Raw genomic sequence first — 24,459 nt, 5'->3', positions numbered from 1 at the left:
CTAGTGGGGTGCCGCAAGGTTCAGTGCTGGGACCCCAGCTATTTACAATATACATTAATGATTTAGACGAAGGAATTGAATGTAATATCTCCAAGTTTGCAGATGACACTAAGTTGGGTGGCAGTGAGCTGTGAGGAGGATGCTAAGAGGCTGCAGGGTGACTTGGACAGGTCAGGTGAGTGGGCAAATGCATGGCAGATGCAGTATAATGTGGATAAATGTGAGGTTATCCACTTTGCTGGCAAAAACAGGAAGGCAGAATATTATCTGAATGGTGACAGATTAGTAAAAGGGGAGGTGCAACGGGACCAGGATGTCATGGTACATCAGTGAAAGTTGGCATGCAGGTACAGCGGGCAGTGAAGAAGGCAAATGGCATGTTGGCCTTCATAGCAAGAGGATTTGAGTATAGGAGCAGGGAGGTCTTACTGCAGTTGTACAGGGCCTTGGTGAGACCACACCATGAGTATTGTGCTCAGTTTTGGTCTCCTAATCTGAGGAAGGACATTCTTGCTATTGATGGAGTGCAGCAAAAGTTCACCAGACTGATTCCCGGGATGACAGGACTGACATATGAAGAAAGACTGGATCGACTAGGCTTATATTCACTGGAATTTAGAAGAATGAGAGGGGTCTCATAGAAACACACAAAATTCTGACGGGATCGGACAGGTTAGATGCAGGAAGAATGCTCCCGATGTTGGGGAAGTCCAGAACCAGGGGTCACAGTCTAAGGATAAGGGGTAAGCCATTTAGGACCGAGATGAGGAGAAACTTCTTCACCCAGAGAATTGTGAACCTGTGGAATTCTCAACCACAGAAAGTTGTTGAGGTCAGTTTGTTAGATATATTCAAAAGGGAGTTAGATGTGGCTCTTAGGGCTAAAGGGATCAAGGGGTATGGAGAGAAAGCAGGAAATGGTACTGAGGTGAATGATCAGCAATGATCATATTGAATGGTGGTGCAGGCTCGAAGGGCCGAATGGCCTACTCCTGCACCTATTTTCTATGTTTAGCCACTGAACCTTCGAACTCTGGCTGCCCTTACAATGTAAGCCAACCAAGACCAGGAAACCATTGCAGAGTTGCTAGGCCAATCCTACTGGGGACTACATATGTTCCATGCATGGTGGGATTGAATGGGTATAGAACAGGATTGGAGTATGAGCCCTGTGAATTGGGGCAGCAGAGTTATATCTTGATAGGCTGAGACAGGAGAGAGAGAGAGAGAAAAGAGAGAGACGGCCTTTCATGGTCAGACAGTGTTGATTAAACTCCGCACACTGTAACCAATTTTTGAGGCAGTTTATGATTACTGTCCAGTGAACAATGGCACAGTGGGGTAGACTTGACTATTCCAACACTCTCCTGTCCGGCCTCCCATCTTTCACCCTCCGTAAACTTATGCTCATTCAAAACTCTGCTGCCCGTATCCTAACTCACACCAAGTCCCGTTCACCCACCGCCTGTCGACCTACACTGGTTCCCAGTCTGGCCATGCCTCCATTTTAAAATTCTCATCCTCCTCTTCAAATCCTTCATTGGCCTCCTCGCCACCCCTCTCCTCCCACCTGCCCCCCACCCCTTCCCACCCTCCGAGATCTCTACGCTCCCCCAATTCTGGCCTCTTGCGCATCCCCATCTCCAATTTCCATCGCTGCACCATTGATGGCCATGCTTTCAGCTGCCCGGAGCCCTAAGCTCTGGAATTCTCCCCCCGAAACCTCAGCCAAAACTGGCACGAGTGTGTAAAATAAATGTTACATGAATGGAGTGGAGGGTGTGCTCCTTTGAGGTTGAAGTAGAGGCAGGAGGAGAGGGAGCTTAACTCTGAATCTAGCGGAATTGTACTGTACTTTGTCACAGCTGACACGGAGACTGAAAATAGGATTATTCCCATCTTGATGGTGCATAAAAAACCCACCCATTATAAACAAAGGCCTTAATAAGTGGAGAAGACTAGAACAGAGAAGACTATATTGGTGTCTAGGTGTGAGTTTTTTTAATAAATGAAATTGAGGCAAATTGTTCCCTGTACGGGGGTGGGCACATTCAGGGGTCAGGAGTAAGAATGGAAGCAAGATAGAACTTGGGTCATCCAAACGCAATGGAGTTTGTGAACTCTGTTACCAGGAGACTGACACAACAGTATAAACGGGCTCAAGGGACAAATTAGAATTGTTTCGAGAGAGACATTGAGGGATTATGGGGAGAAGGTGGGTAGGTGGGGTTGGGGGATACGGGGAGAAGGTGGGTAGGTGGGGTTGGGGGATACGGGGAGAAGGTGGGCAGGTGGGGTTGGGGGATATGGGGAGAAGGTGGGTAGGGGGATATGGGGAGAAGGTGGGTAGGTGGGGTTGGGAGATATGGGGAGAAGGTGGGTAGGTGGGGTTGGGGGATATGGGGAGAAGGTGGGTAGGTGGGGTTGGGGGATATGGGGAGAAGGTGGGTAGGTGGGGTTGGGGGATATGGGGAGGTGGGGTTGGGGGATATGGGGAGAAGGTAGGTAGGGTTGGGGGATATAGGGAGAAGGTGGGTAGGTGGGGTTGGGGGATATGGGGAGAAGGTGGGTAGGTGTGGTTGGGGGATATGGGGAGAAGGTGGGTAGGTGGGGTTGGGGGATATGGGGAGGTGGGGTTGGGGGATATGGGGAGAAGGTAGGTAGGGTTGGGGGATATAGGGAGAAGGTGGGTAGGTGGGGTTGGGGGATATGGGGAGAAGGTGGGTAGGTGTGGTTGGGGGATATGGGGAGAAGGTGGGTAGGTGTGGTTGGGGGATATGGGGAGAAGTTGGGTAGGTGTGGTTGGGGGATATGGGGAGAAGGTGGGTAGGGTTGGGGGATATAGGGAGAAGGTGGGTAGGGTTGGGGGATATGGAGAGAAGGTGGGTAGGTGGGGTTGGGAGATATGGGGAGAAGGTGGGTAGGTGGGGTTGGGGGATATGGGGAGGTGGGTGGGTAGGTGTGGTTGGGGAATATGGGGAGGTGGGTGGGTAGGTGTGGTTGGGGGATATGGGGAGAAGGTGGGTAGGGTTGGGGATATGGGGAGAAGATGGGTAGGTGGGGTTGGGGGATATAGGGAGAAGGTGGGTAGGTGGGGTGGGGGATATGGGGAGAAGGTGCGTAGGTAGGGTTGAGCGATATAGGGAGAAGGTGGGTAGGTGGGTTTGGGGATATGGGTAGGTGGGGTTGAGAGAGATGAGGAGGCAGCGTGGTTGCTCTCAGACAATGCCAAAGGGTCCATTCCTCTCCCTAAAAATTCTTGCCAATCACAGGCAGGCAACAAATTTGGGGACTGAAGAGTGACCAAAACGTGCAATAGACATGTTACACTTGTGCAATCACAGGAAGTGTGCACAGTGCAACACAAAATCAAGGAGAAAGACAGTGAATTATGAATTTCTCAGCTGACTGATCAAAAACAGGGAAGCTGCACTCTAGGGAAAATTAGCCCTTGTATGGAACAGCGATTCAAATCAGATCCCGCTGCAAAGACTACATTTTTCAACAAGGCGACCTACCTGATTAGGAAGGATTTGTGCAAGAGGGAGGGGGGGGGAAAAGAGAGAGAGAGAGAGAGCACAAAACAGAGAGAGAGAGAGGACACGAAACGATCACAGAAGCTAAGCTTCACGTCACATACAAAGCACGCCGCACTCAATCTCACAGCTCCACCGGAATCACAGCTCGACACTGTAAATAGGGAAACGTTAATAGCAATGACAACTTCACTGCAACACCGGTTTTGCTCAGGCACATTGAGGGAGATGGGACGATGGAATCATTGTAAAATTTAGACCAGCAACTACACTGAAAATACTTCCCGATCTGTGGTACTGTAGAGATTATTTTCCATGTTTAATACATTTGAACGTAGCATGAAATCTTGTATATAAGTCGCAGTTTTGTGACCTCCAGGCGTAGGGATGTGACTTGCACACAAGTGCAACATCTTGTGAATAAACTATAGTGTAAAATAGGGTCTTAGCAAGTGCTTCACTGATTTAAAAAAATAATGGTATTATGTCAATCTTTACTTTAATAATTGGTGAAGTGAATTTTTTGTCAAAATACTTTCAATTCTTTTCCCTTCCCCCCATGCTTCAGTGATCAAGATAATTATTTAAATAGGACTGGATAGAATCAGAAATCAATACAGTTCGGGAAATTTACCCCCCTCTCATCACCAATTTTTCTCCCCTCCGATTCTTCGGGCGTGGTTCTGCGGGCACTGGCGCCCGCTTCCGCACCTCGAACAGTCAGGTGTTGCTGGACTATTCGACCAGGTGGGAATCACAGCCCGGGCCGACCTCGGACCTTGCCTCGATTCCGGACATGTCCAACACTCCAGTGGAGATGGTGGGACAGCGATCACGAGCAGGCTCGACCGACCCCTCTCTAACCCGGTTGGACTGACTAACAGCCCCCCTCCCCCCGCTAACCAGTTGTGTAGTTGCTGGGTTTGCGTTTGGTTCAGTACTAATTTAACCGGTGGAAATGTGAATTTAGTTGGGACGTGAATAGACGCGTACATCTTGATCGTGCAGAGGGTAGGACAGGCAGACACGGGACCAGGTGAACACGGGGCAGGGGTGCACCAATCTTTGATAACCCCCCCACCCCCCCAATTCTAACCACTATATTCAGGAGGAGTTGTTGAACTTGGAGAGCATCACTGTGGAATATCCCCCCACATCCCCTCCTCCCTAAAACCCGCACTTGTTTTGCACCAACAGCCATCGACGTGGCCTCACTTGCGAGTCGTTGTTTCAGTGGCAGCTTTGTGCTGAGAGTTTTCCAAGTCGTTTTTCACTTGTAAATCGGCTCCTGATTGGTGGAGAAGGGGAGGTTTTTTATCCTGCCGGGATCCAGAGATGAGAGGAGTACATTTTAAACCAGCTGCGTCACCCCACCCGTTCTACCCTCCGATCCATCAGTTGCTTCGAGCCCCGGGGAGGTGGCAGGAGCGGGTTAAATCCACTGTAATGCTCGCTTACACCTTTGGACACACAAGACGCAGCGAAGCAGAACAGCACACGGGAGCAGCATGCACAACACACGACAAGAGCATGCAAAGGAAAAAATAAAGCATTTGAAAGCTCTTACTTGCGCAAACTAGTGTCCAGGCAAAGGAAGTCAGAAGGAAAAGCATTTTAGGAAAACTCTGGTCAGTCCACTGCACAGACATGATGCAGAACATCTCAACTGGGGGTGGGGTGGGGGGGGGGGGGGGGTTCTAATGAATGGGCTAAAGAGGATGCTAGCTCTGGGTGCAATATCCACACCCACCCTCAACGCAATAAAACTCAATTCTTCAACATTTCAATTCATTCTTCGAAATTACACCCAAGTCCACACAACCCAGTGTACCATGGGAAGCGAGGCCCATTGGCAGACTCACAGAATGCACCATGGGAAGCGAGGCCCATTGGCAGCCTCACGGAATGCACCATGGGAAGTGTCGCCCTTTGTCCACCTCTTGGGAGTGCACCATGGGAAGTGAGGCAGTTAGGTGACCTCACAGAATGCACCATGGGGAGCGAGGCAGTTAGGTGACCTCACAGAATGCACCATGGGGAGCGAGGCAGTTAGGTGACCTTTCTGAGTGCACCATGGGAAGCGAGGCAGTTAGGTGACCTTTCTGAGTGCACCATGGGGAGCGAGGCAGTTAGGCTGCCATCCTTGGATGCAATGTCATGTTTATATGGAATTGGCTCCAACTCCATTTTATACAAACACTGTCACCTTCACGTTTTCCCACATGATCCTTCCGCTCACCTAACTGCGGTGTGACGGAACGGGACTTGTCGGTTTAAAAGTGTGCAAAAAGCCAGCTGGGCTCCTCGCCGGTCACATATGCTCATTTCCAGTTAACTTCTCCAATTGCACTTTGATTGGATTGATCTCCCTCCAGAGTAGGCTGATGACCATGCAGCTCTCTCTAACTCGCTGCTCGATTGGCCCCGAGTAATCCACACCCCATTCCTCTCACTGTGCCAAGTGGGCCGGGCCTATTCCCCGGAAGCCCCAGGCACGTTCCTGGAACCACACCATTGGACTGACTAACGGCCGATGCCCTGCGACAGCCAAGTCTGGGCCAATGTCTGTAAGGATCGCCACTCCTATACTTCGAATCACAGTAACCTACCGCACAGGAGGAGTCCAGTCGGCCCGTTGTGTCTGCGCGGGGCTCTGTGAAAGAGCAGTCGTGCTTAGTCCCACAATCCCCCGCTTTCTGTCCGTAACCCTGTCCGTTCCCCACCCTCACGCACCCCTCCAACTCCCTCTGACAATCATCAGTAGAACCAGCTTCCACCGCCTCTCAGGGAGAGCGTTCCCGATCCCCGACAACTCTCCGAGTGTAAACATCGCCCCTCATCACCCCTCCAGATCTTTGGCCATGGATTCTGAATCTGTGACCTCGGATTATTGATCCACAGGCCGGAGGGAACAGTCAATCTCCCTGTACTCTGTCAAAACATCAAATAAGCCACCTCTTCACCTTCTCTGTCCCAAGGAGAACCGTTCCAACCTCTCCTCATAACTGAAGTCCCTCATTGCTGGTAACATCCTGGTAAAACTCCTCTGCACCCTTTCTAAGGCCTGGACATCTTCCCTGAAGTGTGGTGCCCGGAAATTGTCCACAATACGCCAGCTGAGGCTGAGCTAGTGATTGACCTTGGACCTGCACGGCTAGACACATTATTTATAGATTAAGCCAATTATTTGCACTGGTATGGTCTGCACCACCTCCCGCTCCTCCACCCCTAAAGTCACAGGAGCAGATCGCAATGTGAATGACGTGTGTTCAGGAGTTGATTACTGTTCTATAACAAGCGCTAACTTTTTTTTTGGGGGGGGGGGGGGCGGCGGCAGACTATTATACCAGGACCCAATATTCTCCCTAATGTTTTGGGGGTGGGGGGCAGAGTACTATATCAGGACCCAATATTCCCCCTAATATTTTTTTTGGGGGGACGCGCATAACAAATTCAAAATTCCGCACATGTGCAAAATCGCTCATTGAAAAGCCGGTGGACATGGGGGATCCTCCAGATAGCTGCTCAGCGAGAAAGTTGCCAGGGCCATCTCTTTCGTTGATATAAAGGAAAAAAAAGGAACGTCCTTACATTCAAGGCCAATTGTAGGTTCTCGACATCGTGGCCCAACATTCCCAATAAACCGAGGAGGATGTGGAACGCAGACAGCCTTTGCAAGCAGAATAAAGCCGCTCGCGCCAATAGGAGCCGGATAGGGCGGGGCTCGGCAGCGAGAAGGAGTCTACGACAGGAAGCCTGCGGTGGCGGGGTGCTCGTGAGCCAAGTGACCCGAAACACTGCACAAAAACAGTGTGCGATAGTCGAGGGGTCACTGGCCTGAACGTGAAGTTTGTAGAGAGAAAGAATCCGACAGAATCCAGCAGGACGCGTTCTCAAGAGTTCCACCACAAATGTCAGGATGCTGCACCACTGATGGAGGACAAACAGACTTTCTGAAGCAAGTGCACGCACTAAAGGACTCAACATCACGGTGAAGCGACCAAGGGGTGTTGGCTTTCCAACCGGGTGCTGCAGAATAGACTGGACGCCCCAACGATCGAACGCAAGGTTGATTCATGGACTGCCTGCACGAGATAGCGGCAGCACTTACAAAGCTCGCGGTTTTAGGGATCGAACCGCTCATTGAGCTCCTCATACTGGGCTCCGATAAAACAAATATGCGACTCTGAATGGAGCCCTGGTTTTAGAATCCTAAACTCCCAGAAGTGGTGTGGTGACGAGGAAATAATAGGTGAGTGGGCAAATGCATGGCAGGTGCAGTATAATGTGGATCAATACATGGCAGGTGCAGTATAATGTGGATCAATACATGGCAGGTGCAGTATAATGTGAATAAATGTAAGGTTATCCACTTTGGTGGCAAAAACAGGAAGGCAGATTATTATCTGAATGGTGACAGATTAGGAAAAGGGGAGGTGCAACGAGACTTGGGTGTCATGGTACATCAGTCATATGAAAGTGGGCATGCAGGTACAGCAGGCGGTGAAGGCAAATGGTATAGGATTTAAGTATAGGAGCAGGGAGGTCTTATTGCAGTTGTACAGGGTCTTGGTGAGGCCACACCTGGAATATTGTGTTCAGTTTTGGTCTCCTAATCTGAGGAAGGACATTCTTGCTATTGAGGGAGTGCAGCGATGGTTCACCAGACTGATTCCGGGATGGCAGGACTGACATATGAAGAAAGACTGGATCGACTAGGCTTATATTCACTGGAATTTAGATGAATGAGGGGGGATCTCATAGAAACATATAAAATTCTGACGGGATTAGACAGGTTAGATGCAGGAAGAATGTTCCCGATGTTGGGAAAGTCCAGAACCAGGAGTCACAGTCTAAGGATAAGAGGTAAGTCATTTAGGACCGAGATGAGGAGAAACTTCTTCACCCAGAGAGTGGTAAACCTGTGGAATTCTCTACCACAGAAAGTTGTTGAGGCCAGTTCATTAGATATATTCAAAAGGGAGTTAGATGTGGCTCTTACGGCTAAAGGGATCAGGGGGTATGGAGAGAAAGCAGGAGTGGGGTACTGAGGGAATGATCAGCCATGATCATATTGAATGGTGGTGCAGGCTCGATGGGCCGAATGGCCTACTCCTGCACCTATTTTCTACATTTCTGAGCTCTACCCCATGTTCTTGGGTCAGAACAAGGTGGGGGAGGGGAGCGTTCCAAAAAACAAACACTCAATAATCTGCTCCACCCTTGAACCCGCTACCATTTTTAATTGCACAAGACACAGGAGTAGGAGTAGGAGTAGGCCTTACGGCCCCTCGAGCCTGCCCCACCATTCAATAAGATCACGGCTGATCTTCAACCTCAACTCCACTTTCCCGCCCGATCCCCATATCCCTCGATTCCAAAAATCCATTGGTCTCAGCCTTGAATATACTCAATGACTGAGCCTCCACAGCCCTCTGGGGCAGAGAATGCCAAAGATTCACCCCCCTCTGAGTGAAGAAATTCCTCCTCATCTCAGTCCTAAATGGCCGACCCCTTATCCTGAGACTGTGACTGCACCTGCACCCCACTCCGCCCCACCCCAGTTCTAGACTCACCAGCCAGGAGGACACAGCCTATCAGCACCTACCCTGTCAAGCCCAAATACATGGTGTAGAAGTGTTAATTTCTTTGCATTGCGCACAAGTCTAGCTGGAGGTTGCCCTTACCACCATCTTGCCCGCCCACCAACCCTCCCGTTCCACTGCCATGACGATCACAGCCCTCTTCACCTCAACAGCAAGGCTTCAATCCTGATCGGCAATGCTAGCCTATCGGCACCAGCTGATTAAAACACACTGCTGCACTGAAAATAATCTTGTTCTTCACGACCAGACTCTTGCATATACAGAATTCATATCATTTCTTTTAAAAAGACAACATTCAGAAATTCAGAGCTAAACTTGAGAGAGTGGACACAAAATGTGACTCAGGGCACCTGTAAAATGAGAACAACCGAGCAGGAGGATGGGGCAAACTCCCCCCCTACCCACACTTGCACTGTAACAGCAAGTAATTAGCACATCAAGGGATTCTCAGCTGAAGTAAGCGATGATGTAGAGTCCCTTACTGCATTGGGTGAACTTAAAAACAGTCTGTGTCAAGCACACTGCGTGCGAATCAGAGCCGACGTAACCAGGACTGTGCAGTGAAGCGGTTTGCAGACTCCAAGCAGGACATCACATCTTTGAAGGGCACGCATGCTCCACATCATCCATCGCCGCAGTTACTCCGAGGGGCTGAATGGCATGCCAGATATTCTCTAGCCGACAAAGGCACAACAGATCTAACCTCTGCCCACCACCATTTTACTTGGCTCTCCAGGTTATGATGGGCACCACAAGCAAGGTTCATTGGGTCAGGGGTTGTGAACTAGTACCCAAGTCACAATATTCCACACAAGCAAATGTGTCAAATGCAAATGGCATGTTGTCCTTTATTGCAAGGGTGTTGGAGTATAAGAGTAAGGAAGGTTTGCTGCAATTGTACAGGGCCTTGGTGAGACCACACCTGGAGTACCGTGTACCGTTTTGGTCACCTTAGCTAGGAAGGATATACTTGCCTTAGAGGCGGTGCAACGAAGGTTCACTAAACTGATTCCAAGGATGAGGGCAAATACATGGCAGATGCAGTATAATGTGGATAAATGTGAGGTTATCCACTTTGGGGACAAAAACACAAAGGCAGAATATTATCTGAATTGCGGCAGATTAGGAAAAGGGGAGGTGCAACGAGACCTGGGTGTCATGGTTCATCAGTCACTGAAAGTGGGCATGCAGGTACAGCAGGCGGTGAAGAAGGAAATGGTATGTTGGCCTTCATAACTTTGGGATTTGAATACAGGAGCAGGGAGGTCTTACTGCAGTTGTACAAGGCCTTAGTGAGGCCTCACCTGGAATATTGCGTTCAGTTTTGGTCTCCTAATCTGAGCAAGGATGTTCTTGCTATTGAAGGAGTGCAGCGAAGTTCACCAGACTGATTCCAGGGATGGCTGGACTGTCATATGAGGAGAGACTGAATCAACTGGGCCTTTATACACTGGAGTTTAGAAGGATGAGAGGGGATCTCATAGAAACGTATAAGATTCTGATGGGACTGGACAGGTTAGATGTGGGAAGAATGTTCCCGATGTTGGGGAAGTCCAGAACCAGGGGACATAGTCTTAGGATAAGGGGGAGGCCATTTAGGACTGAGATGAGGAGAAATTTCTTCACTCAGAGTGGTGAACCTGTGGAATTCTCTGCCGCAGAGAGTTGTTGATGCCAGTTCATTGGATATATTCAAGAGGGAGTTAGATATGGCCTTTACGGCTAAAGGGATCAAGGGGTATGGAGAGAGCAGGAAAGGGGTACTGAGGGAATGATCAGCCATGATCTTATTGAATGGCGGTGCAGGCTCGAAGGGCCGAATGGCCTACTCCTGCACCTATTTTCTATGTTTCTATGTTTTTATGAGAAGAGATTGAGTAGAATAAGTCTATATTCTCTATTCAGATGAATGAGAGCTGATCTCAGTGATACGTATACAATTCTGAGAGGGCTTGACAGGGTAGATGCTGAGAGGATGTTTCCCCCGGGCTGGAGAGTCTAAAACTAGGGGGCATAGTCTCAGGATAAGGGGTCGGCCATTTACGACTGAGATGAGGAGGAATTTCTTCACTCAGTTGTGAATCTTTGGAATTCTCTGCCCCAGAGGACTGTGGAGACTCAGTCATCGAGTATGAGCAGCGAGGTTGGAGCACAGGAGCAGCGAGTGATCGTGGAACAACATGATCGGGGCCCAGAAGAGCCGAGGGCCCAGGGGCAGCACGGACCAGCCCACACTGTGCGATATGTGCGCGCACTGGGTCCGTGCAGCAGAGCTGGTCTCCAGTCGTCCTGGTTAACCCTTGCCACTGGACCAAGACCTCGTTCTGTCAAGCCCGTGTGGTGGCTGGTGTGCAACGGTCACCCCACGTTAAAAAAATCCACCCACAGGCATCTTCCACCCTTCAGGATCCGGAATATTAGGTCCTTCATTGAAACACCTGTGAACTCATCCCTTTTTGGCGTGGAAGCAAGTCATCCTCCCTTCGAGGGACTGCCTATGATGATGATATTCAAGAGAGAGATCGTTACATTTTTGGGCACTAAGGGAATCGAAGGATATGGGGATAGTGCAGGAAGGTGGAGTTGAGGTCGAAGATCAGCCATGGTCTCACTGAATGGTGGAGCAGTTTCAAGGGGCCGTGTAGCTGACTCCTGCCCCTATTATATCACTACCTCTGATAGGACAATTAAAAAAAAAAATTAGCACGTTAAATCTAGTATCTCAAACCATTTCAGTACGTGTGTATCCAAGATTGAAACCCAGATATTTGGAGCAAGCTCTAGTTGCCCTCCCTCTGCTCCTTACTGAACGAAATGGAAGTTGGCAGTGGGAGTGGGAATGCGTTGTTGCATTGGCAGCACATGAGTCATGAACAACGTGCATTAGAGCAGGCAACACAAAGTAGTGAGCGTGAGAGGCGCGTTAAAGGGACTCATTAAATCACAGTAATCGTAAGGAGCTCTCTCAAACTTCCGCGACCATTTCAAAGCTTATGGGGGCGGGGGGGGGTGGGGGGAAATAGAAAGAAATTTACAATTTGAGAGAATAGAAGGGAAGGGCCAATAATTTTGATTCCTCCTTAACCCATTCATCATTCAAGCACCCCAAATCTCCGTACCTATGACAGAAAACACAACCAAAAATGCAAATCTGTCCCACCTGTTCATGCCATTCCACAACCAACTTATGTTTTGGGGGAGTGAAACAAAAGACGTGTGTTAACACACTTTCGACGATGGCGGCCGTGTATTCCCGTTGTGCCTCACCCGCCCACCAGTAACGCCCGCTGAGAGTTACTCCTGACCCAAGGGGGTCCTGAAGGGCGACATGCCCTTGTGCAGCAAGCATGGCGGGGGTTGAGCAGGAGTGAAACGCCTCGCGGTAGGGATGAGACATGGGTTTGGTTAACGCCCCCAGTCCCGCTGCTGAACACTATCCGGGAGGGGGGAGGCGGTGCGGTGACAAAAGGAGAGGACAAACACTCCGATCCCACCGGGAAAGGTAAAACAACGAAGAGAACTCAATGCCTTTACTTTTCACTAACAGATTCATTAAAAATCATTTCTTAACTTGGGAGGTATTAAAAAATGATGAGGGGATTTTGACAGAGCAAGTAGGGAGCAATTATTTCCTCTGACTAGTGGGTCGGTAACCAGAGGTTGTTGATTTAAAATAATTGGCGAACAAACTAGAGAGGATAAGGGGAGAGATTTCTGCACAGAGGGTGGCTAGGATCTGGAACGCACTGCCTGAAAGGGAGGTGTAATTAGATTGCACAGGAACTTCCAAAAGGCAATTGGACATGTAGTTGAAGAGGACTAATTGGCAGGGTTATGGGGGGGGGGGGGGGAAAGCTGGGGTGTGGGACTAAATTGGACAGCTCTTTCACAGGCTCAACGGGTCGAATGTATTACTTTGTATTTTGAATGGCCCCCTTCTGCGCTGCGAGACGCTGCGATTCTAAATATGTTTGGATCATTGCACCAATGCATTATCATAGGCAGTCCCTCGGAATCGAGGAAGACTTGCTTCCACTCCTGAAGTGAGTTCTCAGGTGGCTGAACAGTCCAATACGGGAACCACAGTCCCTGTCACAGGTGGGACAGATAGACATTGAGGGAAGGGGAGAGTGGGACTGGTTTGCCGCACGCTCCTTCCGCTGCCTGCGCTTGGTTTCTGCACGCTCTCGGCGACGAGACTCGAGGTGCTCAGCGCCCTCCCGGATGCACTTCCTCCACTTTGGGCGGACTGGTCTTTGGCCAGGGACTCCCAGGTGTCGGTGGGGATGTTGCACTTCATCAGGGAGGATTTGAGGGTGTCCTTGTTGAGCCAAAGGTGTACCAATGCAAGGCAGCAGGGAAGAAAGACATTAGGCATAGGTGACACAGCTGGAGTACCAGCTCCAATCGGTGTTCCCTGTCATTTTATTTTGGGCCACATGCCGTTTTCTCCCCCAATTTAAAAGCCTGCCCTCCAGCTGCGTAGAAGCTCAAGAACGCTGTGCGGCTATGCTGCTTAAAGGGGAACACTGGCTCCGATCCCACCTTCTGACTCTCCCTCCACCGCTCTAACCTGCCCCCACCCCGCTGCCCCAAACCCTTGTGTTTCTTAAAAAGCCAGTGATTCAGTCGAAGAATTGAATTTTTGATTTTGCTGGCCTCGGAAAAGGAGCACAGTTGAGGAGAGCCTGGTGAAAATGTTAAATAGTTCAGGCAGGAATGGAATGTGTGAGCTCAGCCCCCCACACAGAACCACCACGCCCAGTGAGGATGGGCGACGACACCATTCACTCGTGACCCACAGAGATGGCTTTCTTCTGGAATATTTGGAAACGGGCCCCGTCTTTCCAGGGACAGCGACCCATAGCTCGATGCCTTTCCAAGACTTCAAATCTACTTGAAATCATTTATTATGATCCATACAGTGGCCATTTTATTTTATGAGGGGAGATTTAAAATCATCTTCAAAATCATGAAGGATTTCAGTTGCGTAGATTGGGAGAAACTGGCAGGACAGCGGGTGACCATAGGACACAGATTTCAGATAATTGACAAAAGAACCAGAGGGAGAAATCAGGAGGAATGTTTTGCAGCAGCGACAACAGCTGGAGACCAAGATCAGATCAGCTGTGATCTCACTGAATGGTGGAGCAGGCTCGAGGGGCTGAATGGCCGACTCCTGCTCCTATTTCTTATGTTCTTATGTTGTGATCTAGAACGCGCTGCCTGAAAGGGCAGTGGTGGAAGCAGATTCAATAGTGACTTCCAAAAACGGGAATAAATATTTGAAAAGGGCTATGGGTAAAGAGCAGGGGGAGGAGTGGGACTAATGAGATAGCTCTTTCAAAGAGCTGGCACAGGTACGATGGGCTGAATGGCCTCCTTCTGTGCTACAAGGTTCTACGGCCGTGGAAGCAAACCACACGACAGATTCAGAAAGAGGAGGATGGTCATGGAGCGACGAAGAGAAGGTTGGCCAGAGTTGCTGTCACGCACTCCTGTCCGTCGTGGAACGGGAATACCAGCTGCCCAACAGTGTTTACTTGTTTATAAAGATAAAGAGGGGTGGGGAGGAAAGGCAGGAACTGTTTTACACCAGTGCAGCAAGTGTGTTTTTGTTAATCACTGGGCATAGGCAGGTCATTAAGCTTATGACAAAACAGGTAATTAAAAAAAAAAAAGAGGTATTCTTCACAGCCACGTGATTGCAGTGCAGGGCACCAAATGCAGTGCTGCAGCCCTCAAGACAATCACGCTCCCGACTGTGGGAAGACAGCGAATCTTGGTGATGGCTCGAGAAGTGTGGATGTACAGAGGGACCTGGGTGTCCTTGTACACCAGTCATTGAAAGCAAACACGCAGGTGCAGCAAGCAGTTAGGAAGGCAAATGGTACGTTGGCCTTCATTGCAAGAGGATTTGAGTACAGGAGCAAGGATGGCTTACTGCAGTTATACAGGGCCTTGGTGAGACCACACCTGGAGTATTGTGTACAGTTTTGGTCTCCTTACCCAAGGAAGGATATACTTGCCATAGAGGGAGTGCAGCGAAGGTTCACCAGACTGATTCCTGGGAGGGCAGGACTGCCGTATGAGGAGAGATTGGATCGACTGGGCCTGTATTCACTGGAGTTTAGAAGAATGAGAGGGGGTCTCATTGAAACATATAAAATTCTGACGGGGTTGGACAGACTGGATGCGGGGAGGATATTTCCCCGGGGCTGGGAAGTCTAGAATAAGGGGTCACAGTCTCAGGATACGGGGTAGGAAATTTAGGACCAAGATGAGGAGAAATGTTTTCACTCCGAGGGTGGTGAGCCTGTGGAATTCTCTACCACAGAAGGCCAAGTCACTGAATATATTTAAGAGGGAGATAGATAGATTTCTGGACACAAAAGGCATCAAGGGGTATGGGTAGAAAGCAGGAATATGGTGTTGAGATAGAGGATCAGCCATGATCATGTTGAATGGTGGTGCAGACTCGAAGGGCCGAATGGCCTACCCCTGCTCCTATTTTCTATGTTTCTATGTTTCATACCTCCCAGGTGTGAGTCCAAGAACTAGCCAGCTCTCCTCAGAGCTGAAGTAGGCAGTGTGGATATGGGGAGAGGAGAGGAATCAGGAAATTTAGACAGGAGAACATGCAAGCCTGGCTTTTGAAGTCACAGCCAAGGATCCAGTTTACCGATTAAATTTTGTTCTCGAAGAGGGATGGGAGGGGCAGGGAATGGAATATCAGCATCTGAGCACTCCAAGTTTAGAACAACATGCATTTATACAGCACCTTTAACCTAGTTAAAACATCCCAAGCCACTTCACAGGAGTACCATCAAGCAAAATTTAATACCGAGCCACAGAGGACAGGCGACCAAAAGCTCGGTCGAAGAGGTAGATTTTAAAGGAGCATCTTAAAGGGAGAGAGGTGTCGAGGTTTATGGAGGGAATTCCAGAGCTTGGGGCCCAGGCAGCTGAAGGCATGGCCACCGACGGTGGAGCGATGGGAATTAGGGATGCTCAAGTGGACAGAATTAGAGGAGCACAGAGATCTCGGAGGGTTGTAGGAGATTACAGAGATAGGAAGGGGTGTAGGAGGTTACAGAGATAGGGAGGGGTGTCGGGGGTTACAGAGACAGGGAGGGTGTAGAGGCTGGAGGAGGTTAGAGATAGGGATGGGTGTAGGGGCTGGGGGAGGTTACAGAGATAGGGAGGGGTGTAGGGGCTGGAGGAGGTTACAGAGATAGGGAGGGGTGTAGGGGCTGGGGGAGGTTACAGAGATAGGGAGGGGTGTAGGGGCTGGAGGAGGTTACAGAGATAGGGAGGGGTGTAGGGGCTGGGGGAGGTTACAGAGATAGGGAGGGGTGTAGGGGCTGGAGGAGGTTACAGAGATAGGGAGGGGTGTAGGGGCTGGGGGAGGTTACAGAGATAGGGAGGGGTGTAGGGGCTGGAGGAGGTTACAGAGATAGGGAGGGGTGTAGGGGCTGGATGAGGTTACAGAGATAGGGAGGGGTGTCAGGGGTTACAGAGACAGGGAGGGGTGTAGAGGCTGGAGGAGGTTACAGAGATCGGGAGAGGTGTAGGGGCTGGGGGAGATTACAGAGATAGGGAGGGGTGTCGGGGGTTACAGAGACAGGGAAGGGTGTAGAGGCTGGGGGAGGTTACAGAGATAGGGAGAGGTGTAGGGGCTGGAGGAGGTTACAGAGATAGGGAGAGGTGTAGGGGCTGGGGGAGATTACAGAGATAGGGAGGGGTGTAGGGGCTGGAGGAGGTTACAGAGACAGGGAAGGGTGTAGAGGCTGGGGGAGGTTACAGAGATAGGGAGGGGTGTAGGGGCTGGAGGAGGTTACAGAGATAGGGAGAGGTGTAGGGGCTGGGGGAGATTACAGAGATAGGGAGGGGTGTAGGGGCTGGAGGAGGTTACAGAGATAGGGAGAGGTGTAGGGGCTGGGGGAGATTACAGATATAGGGAGGGGTGTCGGGGCTGGAGGAGGTTGCAGAGATAGGGAGGGTGTAGGGGCTGGAGGGGGTTACAGAGATAGGGAGGGGTGTAGGGGCTGGAGGGGGTTACAGAGATAGGGAGGGGTGTAGGGGCTGGAGGAGATTACAGATATAGGGAGGGGTGTCGGGGCTGGAGGAGGTTGCAGAGATAGGGAGGGTGTAGGGGCTGGAGGAGGTTACAGAGATAGGGAGAGGTGTAGGGGCTGGGGGAGATTACAGATATAGGGAGGGGTGTCGGGGCTGGAGGAGGTTGCAGAGATAGGGAGGGTGTAGGGGCTGGGGGAGGTTACAGAGATAGGGAGAGGTGTAGGGGCTGGGGGAGATTACAGAGATAGGGAGGGGTGTAGATGCTGGAGGAGGTTACAGAGATAGGGAGAGGTGTAGGGGCTGGGGGAGATTACAGAGATAGGGAGGGGTGTAGGGGCTGGAGGAGGTTACAGAGATAGGGAGAGGTGTAGGGGCTGGGGGAGATTACAGAGATAGGGAGGTGTGAGGAGGGATTTGAACAGGATGATGAGAATTTTAAAATTAAGGCGTTACCGGACCGGGAGCCAATGTCGGTGAGGTGGAGGGTGATGGGCAAGCGGGACGTTAGGGTACGGGGTAACAGAGTTTTGCATGAGCTCAAGTTTACCGAGGGTGCGAGGTTCGAGGCCAGCCAGGGGAGCGCTGGAATAGAAATAATCAGACGCGCTGTGTGCGTTTGCTAGCCCAACTGCGGACAAATCTCCCAGCCCGCATCCTGGAGTGAGACTGCCAAACCTGCCACTAATTTCTACTCTGCCATGGGTGGTTCCGAGATGGAAGCGGGGGGGGGGGGGGGGGGGAGAGGCTGCCTGAAACCTATTTCACTTTGGACCATCGCAGCATGGTGTAAGAGATGGAACTTTCACCCCAGCAACCCGGGCCGGACACGATGTCCCGTCTCGGTGGTGACAGTGTCGACACCGCTCACTCCCTCACGGAGCAGTGGGCACAAGTCCCACCGACGGAGCTGGGTTTGTGGTTACTGTAGCCCCTGGACGGACAGGGGTCGTTTATTCCGCAAAGGATTTCCACCTTTATTTGAAGGTGTGCTCATTGCAAAATGATTTCCCCACCCCACACCCACAACAATCAAAAAAATAACTTCAAAATTCACACAAAACACAATCCACAGAAGACAAGCAGACACCCCAAGAACAAGTGTTCTATTCTGTTAAATTCATATTTTTAAAGATCAAAGGAATAAATTATCACTCACACAATCTGTGGGAGTGCCGAGCCACACTTGAAGTAATTGAAGAGTTGTCACATTCCAAACAGCATCGGTACATTAATCTGAGCTAAAGACTTGCCTGAACCTCTGCTTTGCGGAGGAGTTTTCAGAGAATGCTACAGCACGGGGCGGGGGGGGGGGGCGGAGGCAGGCGACCATTCGGGCCGTCGTGCCAATGGCGGTTCTTAGAAAAAAAACACAAGAAATAGGAGCAGGAGTCGGCCATTTGGCCCCTTGAGCCTGCTCCGCCATTTAATACGACCATGGCTGATCCCATCATGGACTCAGCTCCACTTCCCCGCCCGCTCCCCATAACCCTTCACTCCCTTATCGCTCAAAAATCTGTCTATCTCCACCTTAAATATATTCAATGTCCCAGCCTCCACAGCTCTCTGGGGCAGAGAATTCCACAGATTTACAACCCTCTGAGAGAAGAAATTCCTCCTCATCTCAGTTTTAAATGGGCGGCCCCTTATTCTAAGACCATGCCCCCTAGTTCTAGTCTCCCCCATCAGTGGGAACATCCTCTCTACATCCACCTTGTCAAGCCCCCTCATAATCTTATACGTTTCCATAAGATCACCTCTCATTCTTCTGAACTCCAATGAGTAGAGGCCCAATCTACTCAACCTTTCCTCATAAGTCAACCCCCTCATCTCCGGAATCAACCGAGTGAACCTTCTCTGAACTGCCTACAATGCAAGTATATCCCTCCTTAAATACAGAGACCAAAACTGCACGCAGTACTCCGGGTGTGACCTCACCAATACCCTGTACAGTTGTAGCAGGACTTCCCTGCTTTTATACTGTATTCCCCCTTGCAATAAAGGCCAACATTCGATTGGCCTTCCTGATTACAGGCTGTACCTGCATATTAACTTTTTGTGTTTCATGCACAAAGACTCTCTGTACCACAGCATTTTGTAATGTCTCCCACATTTGCTATCCAGTTAGTCCCACTGACTTACAGCGCCAGCACCGCCCCCGCCCCCCCCCCCATCTTGCTCTTTCACCTGGAGACCTGAAAATGTCTCTTTCCTTAAAACGGCTAATGGAACGGGGCCAGAGAAAGCCAATTTACGTGTGGCTCGACAGACCTTCTGATACATTAGAAAATAAACGGCAAAATACACAAACGCACACATACACACAAAAGGAATATAAAACGCGGGTCTCGCAATCTTACCGCTTCAAATTGAGCTTGGTCGTCCTCGGGCAGGTCGCTTGTCTCATACACATCGGGCTCGTTAAAGGCCTGAAAAATAAACCCATTGTGCTCAGTTTTACTTGCACCAGACACAAACCTTCTGACGATTGTGTGCACCAACATCTTGCAATTATCAGCTGCCTTTAACGTAGTAAAACGTCCCAAGGTGCTTCACAAGAGCGATTATCAAATAGAACCTGACACCAAGCCACATAAGGAGATATTAGGGACAGGTGACCAAAAGCTGGGTCAATGAGGTAGGTTTTAAGAAGCGTTTTGAAGGAAGGAGAGCAAGCCAGAGAGGTTTAGGGAGGGAGTTCCAGAGCTAGGGGCCCAGGCAACGAAGACACGGCCACCGATGGTGGAGCGATTAAATTTGGAGGATGCGCAAGAGGGCAGAATTGGAAGAGCGCAGAGATCTCAAAGGGTTGTAGGGGCTGGAGGAGGTTACAGAGATGGAGTAGAAAGGGAGAAACGGTTTCCACTGGCGGTTGGGTGAGAGAGATTTAAGATCATTGGTAGCAAAAAAAAATCCAAGGGGGCGTTTACGCAGAGTGTTGTTGTGATCGGGAACGCGCTGCCTGAAAGGGCGGTGGGAGCAGATTCAATCGTGACTTTCAAACCGGGAATTGGGCAAATACTGGAAGGGGAAAAATTCACAGGGCTGTGGGGGAAAGGGCAGGGGGAGTGGGACTGATTGGGTCGCTCTGTCACAGAGCCGGCACAGCACGGGCAACGATGGGCCCAATGGGATCCTCGTGTGCTGTATGACTGTCTTTATCAATATTTTTGAAACTCTGGAGCATGGCAGGCATCTTCAGAACACTGCGGACAGCAGTGAGACTGATTTACTGATAAACGTAGGCAGCAAGGCAGGCAAACTTCAATTTCCACCTCTCCCGCCCACCTTCCAAGCTGAAGACTAGCTCTCCATCGTTGCCAGAAAAGACACGGGTCGAGCCTCGGGCAATCAGCCCTCCTTTGTAAAAAGAATGCCAGCTCTCCCGCTCAGTACGAGTTCAACGGCAAAATCTGCTGCAAACTGGAACCCTCCAGTCTAAAGCACAGCGCCTTGGGATCGCAGCACCCCCCCCCCCCGCGCGCACACACACACACACACACACACACACACCCCCTCTCTCATTCGTTCTTCCACCTCACAAAGTAAATAACTGTAGCGCTTGTAAGTACACACTTAGCAAATAATGCACTACTTCCACTAGCTCTGATGGGCATTAGAGCAGGAGGATGATGCTGGATAATGGCTTTCAATGGATTATATGCTCTCTTGCAATTCAATCAAGGGGATTGGATTACATGGAGCAAGAGTGGATGGTCATCAGCTGAGACTCCGGATTCAATTACTGCCTTACGATTCCGTGGTCGGCGCCACGTAGTAACTTTTAGACGACAGCGATTTGAAAGGGAGTAGTTTTCTTCCCCCATTTCTCCTGGGGTTCTGCCATCACCTTTCAGGTTTGTGCTCATTTATTGCTACAGAGACAACACAGAAACAGGCCATTTGGCCCCATCGCTCCGTGCCGGTGTTAAACTCCACACCAGCCCCCTCCCACCCCTCTCCATCTCACCCCATCAGCATATCCTTCTATCCCTTTCTCCAACATGTGTTTATCCAGCTTCCCCCTTAAATCCATCGATACTATTCGCCTCAACCCCTCTCCTGTGGCAGCGAGTTCCACATTCTCACCCCGCTCTGGGCAAAGAAGTTTCTCTTGAATTCCCTCGTGACGACCTTATCTTTATGGCCTCCTAGTTTTGGTCTTCCCCCCCCCCCCCTCCTCCCCCCCCCCACCCACAAGTGGAAACATTTTTTCTAAGTCTACCCTCGAAACCCCTTCATCATTTTAAAGAACTCTATCGGGTCACCCCTCAGTCTTCTGTCTTCGAGAAGAGCGAGCCCCAGTCTGTTCGGTCTTTCCTGTCGGGTATAACCTCTCAGTTCTGGTATCATACTTGTAAATATCTTTTGCACCTTTGCCAGTGCCTCCAATTCCTTTCTGTGACACGCGTATATACATAATCAAACGCACATTATACACTGAGCAGGACTTCACAACATAGTGATGTTGCAATTTCTGGTTTGCCCTTGGAACCCCAAAAAAAAGTGTGACCCTTTTTCCAATTACAAGTCCTGCCTCTTACGTTACTTAAAGGAAATCGATCACCTAAAGGAGAAAGGGAACCCGAATGGTTGGACACCTCCAGGGATCAGAGGAGCTGTTGCAAAGTGCAACCCACACCACCCAAGCCTCACCGAGGAAGTGCGATCGACGCGAACCTGAAATAATGCTTTGAAAATTAATTCTCGGGTTGAGGGCGTCGCTGGCAAGGCCGGCATTTATTGCCCATCCCTATTTGCCCTGGAGGTGGTGGTGAGCCGCCTTCTTGAACCACTGCAGTCTGTGCAGTGAAGGTGGTCCCACAGTGCTGTTAGGGAGTGTTCCAGGTTTTTGAAAGAATGCAGAAGATGGGAGCAACGTGTATTTATATAGCGCCTTTAAAGTAGTGAAACGTCCCAAGGCATTTCACACGAGTATTAGGGGATAAACAATTTGACACCGAGCCGCACAGGAGAAATTAGCGCAGGTGACCAAAAGCTTGGTGAAAGAGGGAGGTTTTTAAGGAGCGTCTTGAAGGAGGAAAGAGGTGGAGAGGTTTAGGGAGGGAGTTCCAGAGCTTGGGGCCCAGGCAACAGAAGGCACGGCCACCGATGGTGGAGCGATTATAATCAGGGATGGTCAGGAGGGCAGAATTAGAGGAGTGCAGACATCTCGGGGGGGGTTGTGGGGCTGGAGGAGGTTACAGAGATAGGGAGGGAGCAAGGAGGCAGTGGAGGGATTTGTAAACAAAGATGAGAATTTTAAAATCAAGGCGCTGCTTAACCGGGAGCCAGTGTAGGTCAGTGAGCACAGGGGGTGATGGGTGAGCGGGACTCGGTGCGAGTTAGGACACGGGGCAGCAAGCACAGGGGGTGATGGGTGAGCGGGACTCGGTGCGAGTTAGGACACGGGGGCAGCCAAGTTTTGGATCACCTCTAGATTACGTCGGGTAGAATGTGGGAGGCCAGACAGGAGTGCATTGGAAGTGTCAAGTCTGGAGGTAACAAAAAGCTGGGAGAGAACGCGCTGTACACTTTCAGATAAAATAACGACGGTGAAGCCATCAAGCAAGTATAATCCAGACACACTGCATCTCAAAATGGGTGATGGGGAGAGATCAGGCGGTGGGGAGGGGAAAGAGACAGGTAGCAGTCAAATGAAATCACCCCGAGGGCATGATGATCAGTCTCACTCTGTAGCACTGCTTTGTATCGCCGCGACATTCTGATTCCTAAAGCGTTCATTAGCTGACTCATGTCCCGGATTGCCCTCCCGCATGGGCGAGTCTTTCAATCAGCAGCTCGCCAAGCAAGTAATCGGGGACGGCAAATCAAACAGGCCTCGATTGGTAGTCACGGGAACAGGCGGCCAGGGATCTGATTATCTCGAGACTGAGGCCACACTGGAGCAGAGCGAGGTAGTATTGTGGGATGGCGGTAGGGCGGGACAAGATGATGTCAGTGATGGAAACAAAGCTGGGGGGATTGGGGGAGAAAAGGAATTAGAAAAATTTAGAAATTGAATTAAATACCAAGCTCCTCTCACACTAACCCTGTGGCTCCTTGGGGGAAAATGCACTCGGTACAGACAGCCTTGATCCCCAGTTAGATGCAGGAGTGGTGCTGGGACTGGGCTCAGGACCACTGGACTCAAAGGAAGGGAGAAAGGATGCGAGAAACAGGAGGGGGTAGAGGATGAGCGAGAGAGAAAAAGACTTGTATTTATATAGCGTCTTTCACGACCACCAAACGTCTCAAAGCACTTTACAGCCAATGAAGTACTATTGGAGCGTAGTCATTATTGTAATGTGGGAAACGCCAATTTGCGCACAGCAAGCTCCCACTAACAGCAATGCGATAATGATCAGATCATCTGTTTTTGTTATGTTGATTGAGGGATAAATATTGATCCAGGACACCGGGGAGAACTTGCGCCCCCCTCTTCTTCGAAACAGTGCCGTGGGATCTTTTACATCCATGTGAGAGCAGACAGGACCTCGGTTGAACGTCTCATCCAAAAGACAGCCCCTCCGACAGTGCGGCGCTCCCTCAGTACTGCCCCTCCGACAGTGCGGCGCTCCCTCAGTACTGCCCCTCCGACAGTGCAGCACTCCCTCAGTACTGCCCCTCCGACAGTGCAGCACTCCCTCAGTACTGCCCCTCCGACAGTGCAGCACTCCCTCAGTACTGCGCTCCCTCAGTACCGCTCCTCTGACAGTGCGGTGCTCCCTCAGCACCGCCCCTCCGACAGTGCGGCACTCCCTCAGTACTGCCCCTCCGACAGTGCAGCGCTCCCTCAGTACCGCCCCTCCGACAGTGCGGCACTCCCTCAGTACTGCCCCTCCGACAGTGCGGCACTCCCTCAGTACTGCCCCTCCGACAGTGCGGCGCTCCCTCAGTACTGCCCCTCCGACAGTGCGGCGCTCCCTCAGTACTGCCCCTCCGACAGTGCGGCACTCCCTCAGTACTGCACTGGGAGTGTCAGCTTAGAGTTTTTGTGCTCAAGTCCCTGGAGTGGGACTGGAACCCACAACCTTCTGACTCAGAGGCGAGAGAGAGTGCTACCCACTGAGCCACAGCTGACATTAGAAGGAGAAATTAGGGTTGTTACTTCAAATCATTATCCAGTGATCCCGAATGGAAAAAGCACATGTGTGGATGTGAAATGAGGGAGGTGGTGGGGGAAAAGAGAGTCAGCTGTGCTAAAGGCTGCCCTCCTCCACTAACTAGTGGGGTACAGA

At 50.6% G+C, this 24,459-nt stretch overlaps 1 protein-coding gene across 1 annotated transcript in view; it reads right to left on the bottom strand.

Moving 5' to 3' along the window:
• LOC139240911 (dynactin subunit 2-A-like) overlaps positions 1-24,459 on the bottom strand; it is a 93,567-nt gene that overhangs the window by 43,497 nt on the left and 25,611 nt on the right. Inside the window, exon 2 of the mRNA XM_070869418.1 lies at positions 19,579-19,647. Coding sequence (XP_070725519.1) covers positions 19,579-19,647 — 69 coding nt within the window. The remainder of the gene's footprint in view (positions 1-19,578; positions 19,648-24,459) is intronic.

The sequence above is a fragment of the Pristiophorus japonicus genome, chromosome X (genome assembly GCF_044704955.1).
Source record: "Pristiophorus japonicus isolate sPriJap1 chromosome X, sPriJap1.hap1, whole genome shotgun sequence".
In the NCBI taxonomy this organism is placed as follows: domain Eukaryota; kingdom Metazoa; phylum Chordata; class Chondrichthyes; family Pristiophoridae; genus Pristiophorus; species Pristiophorus japonicus.
The sequence above is the reverse complement of the archived record's forward strand: the minus strand, read 5'-3'. Positions and strand labels throughout refer to the sequence as shown.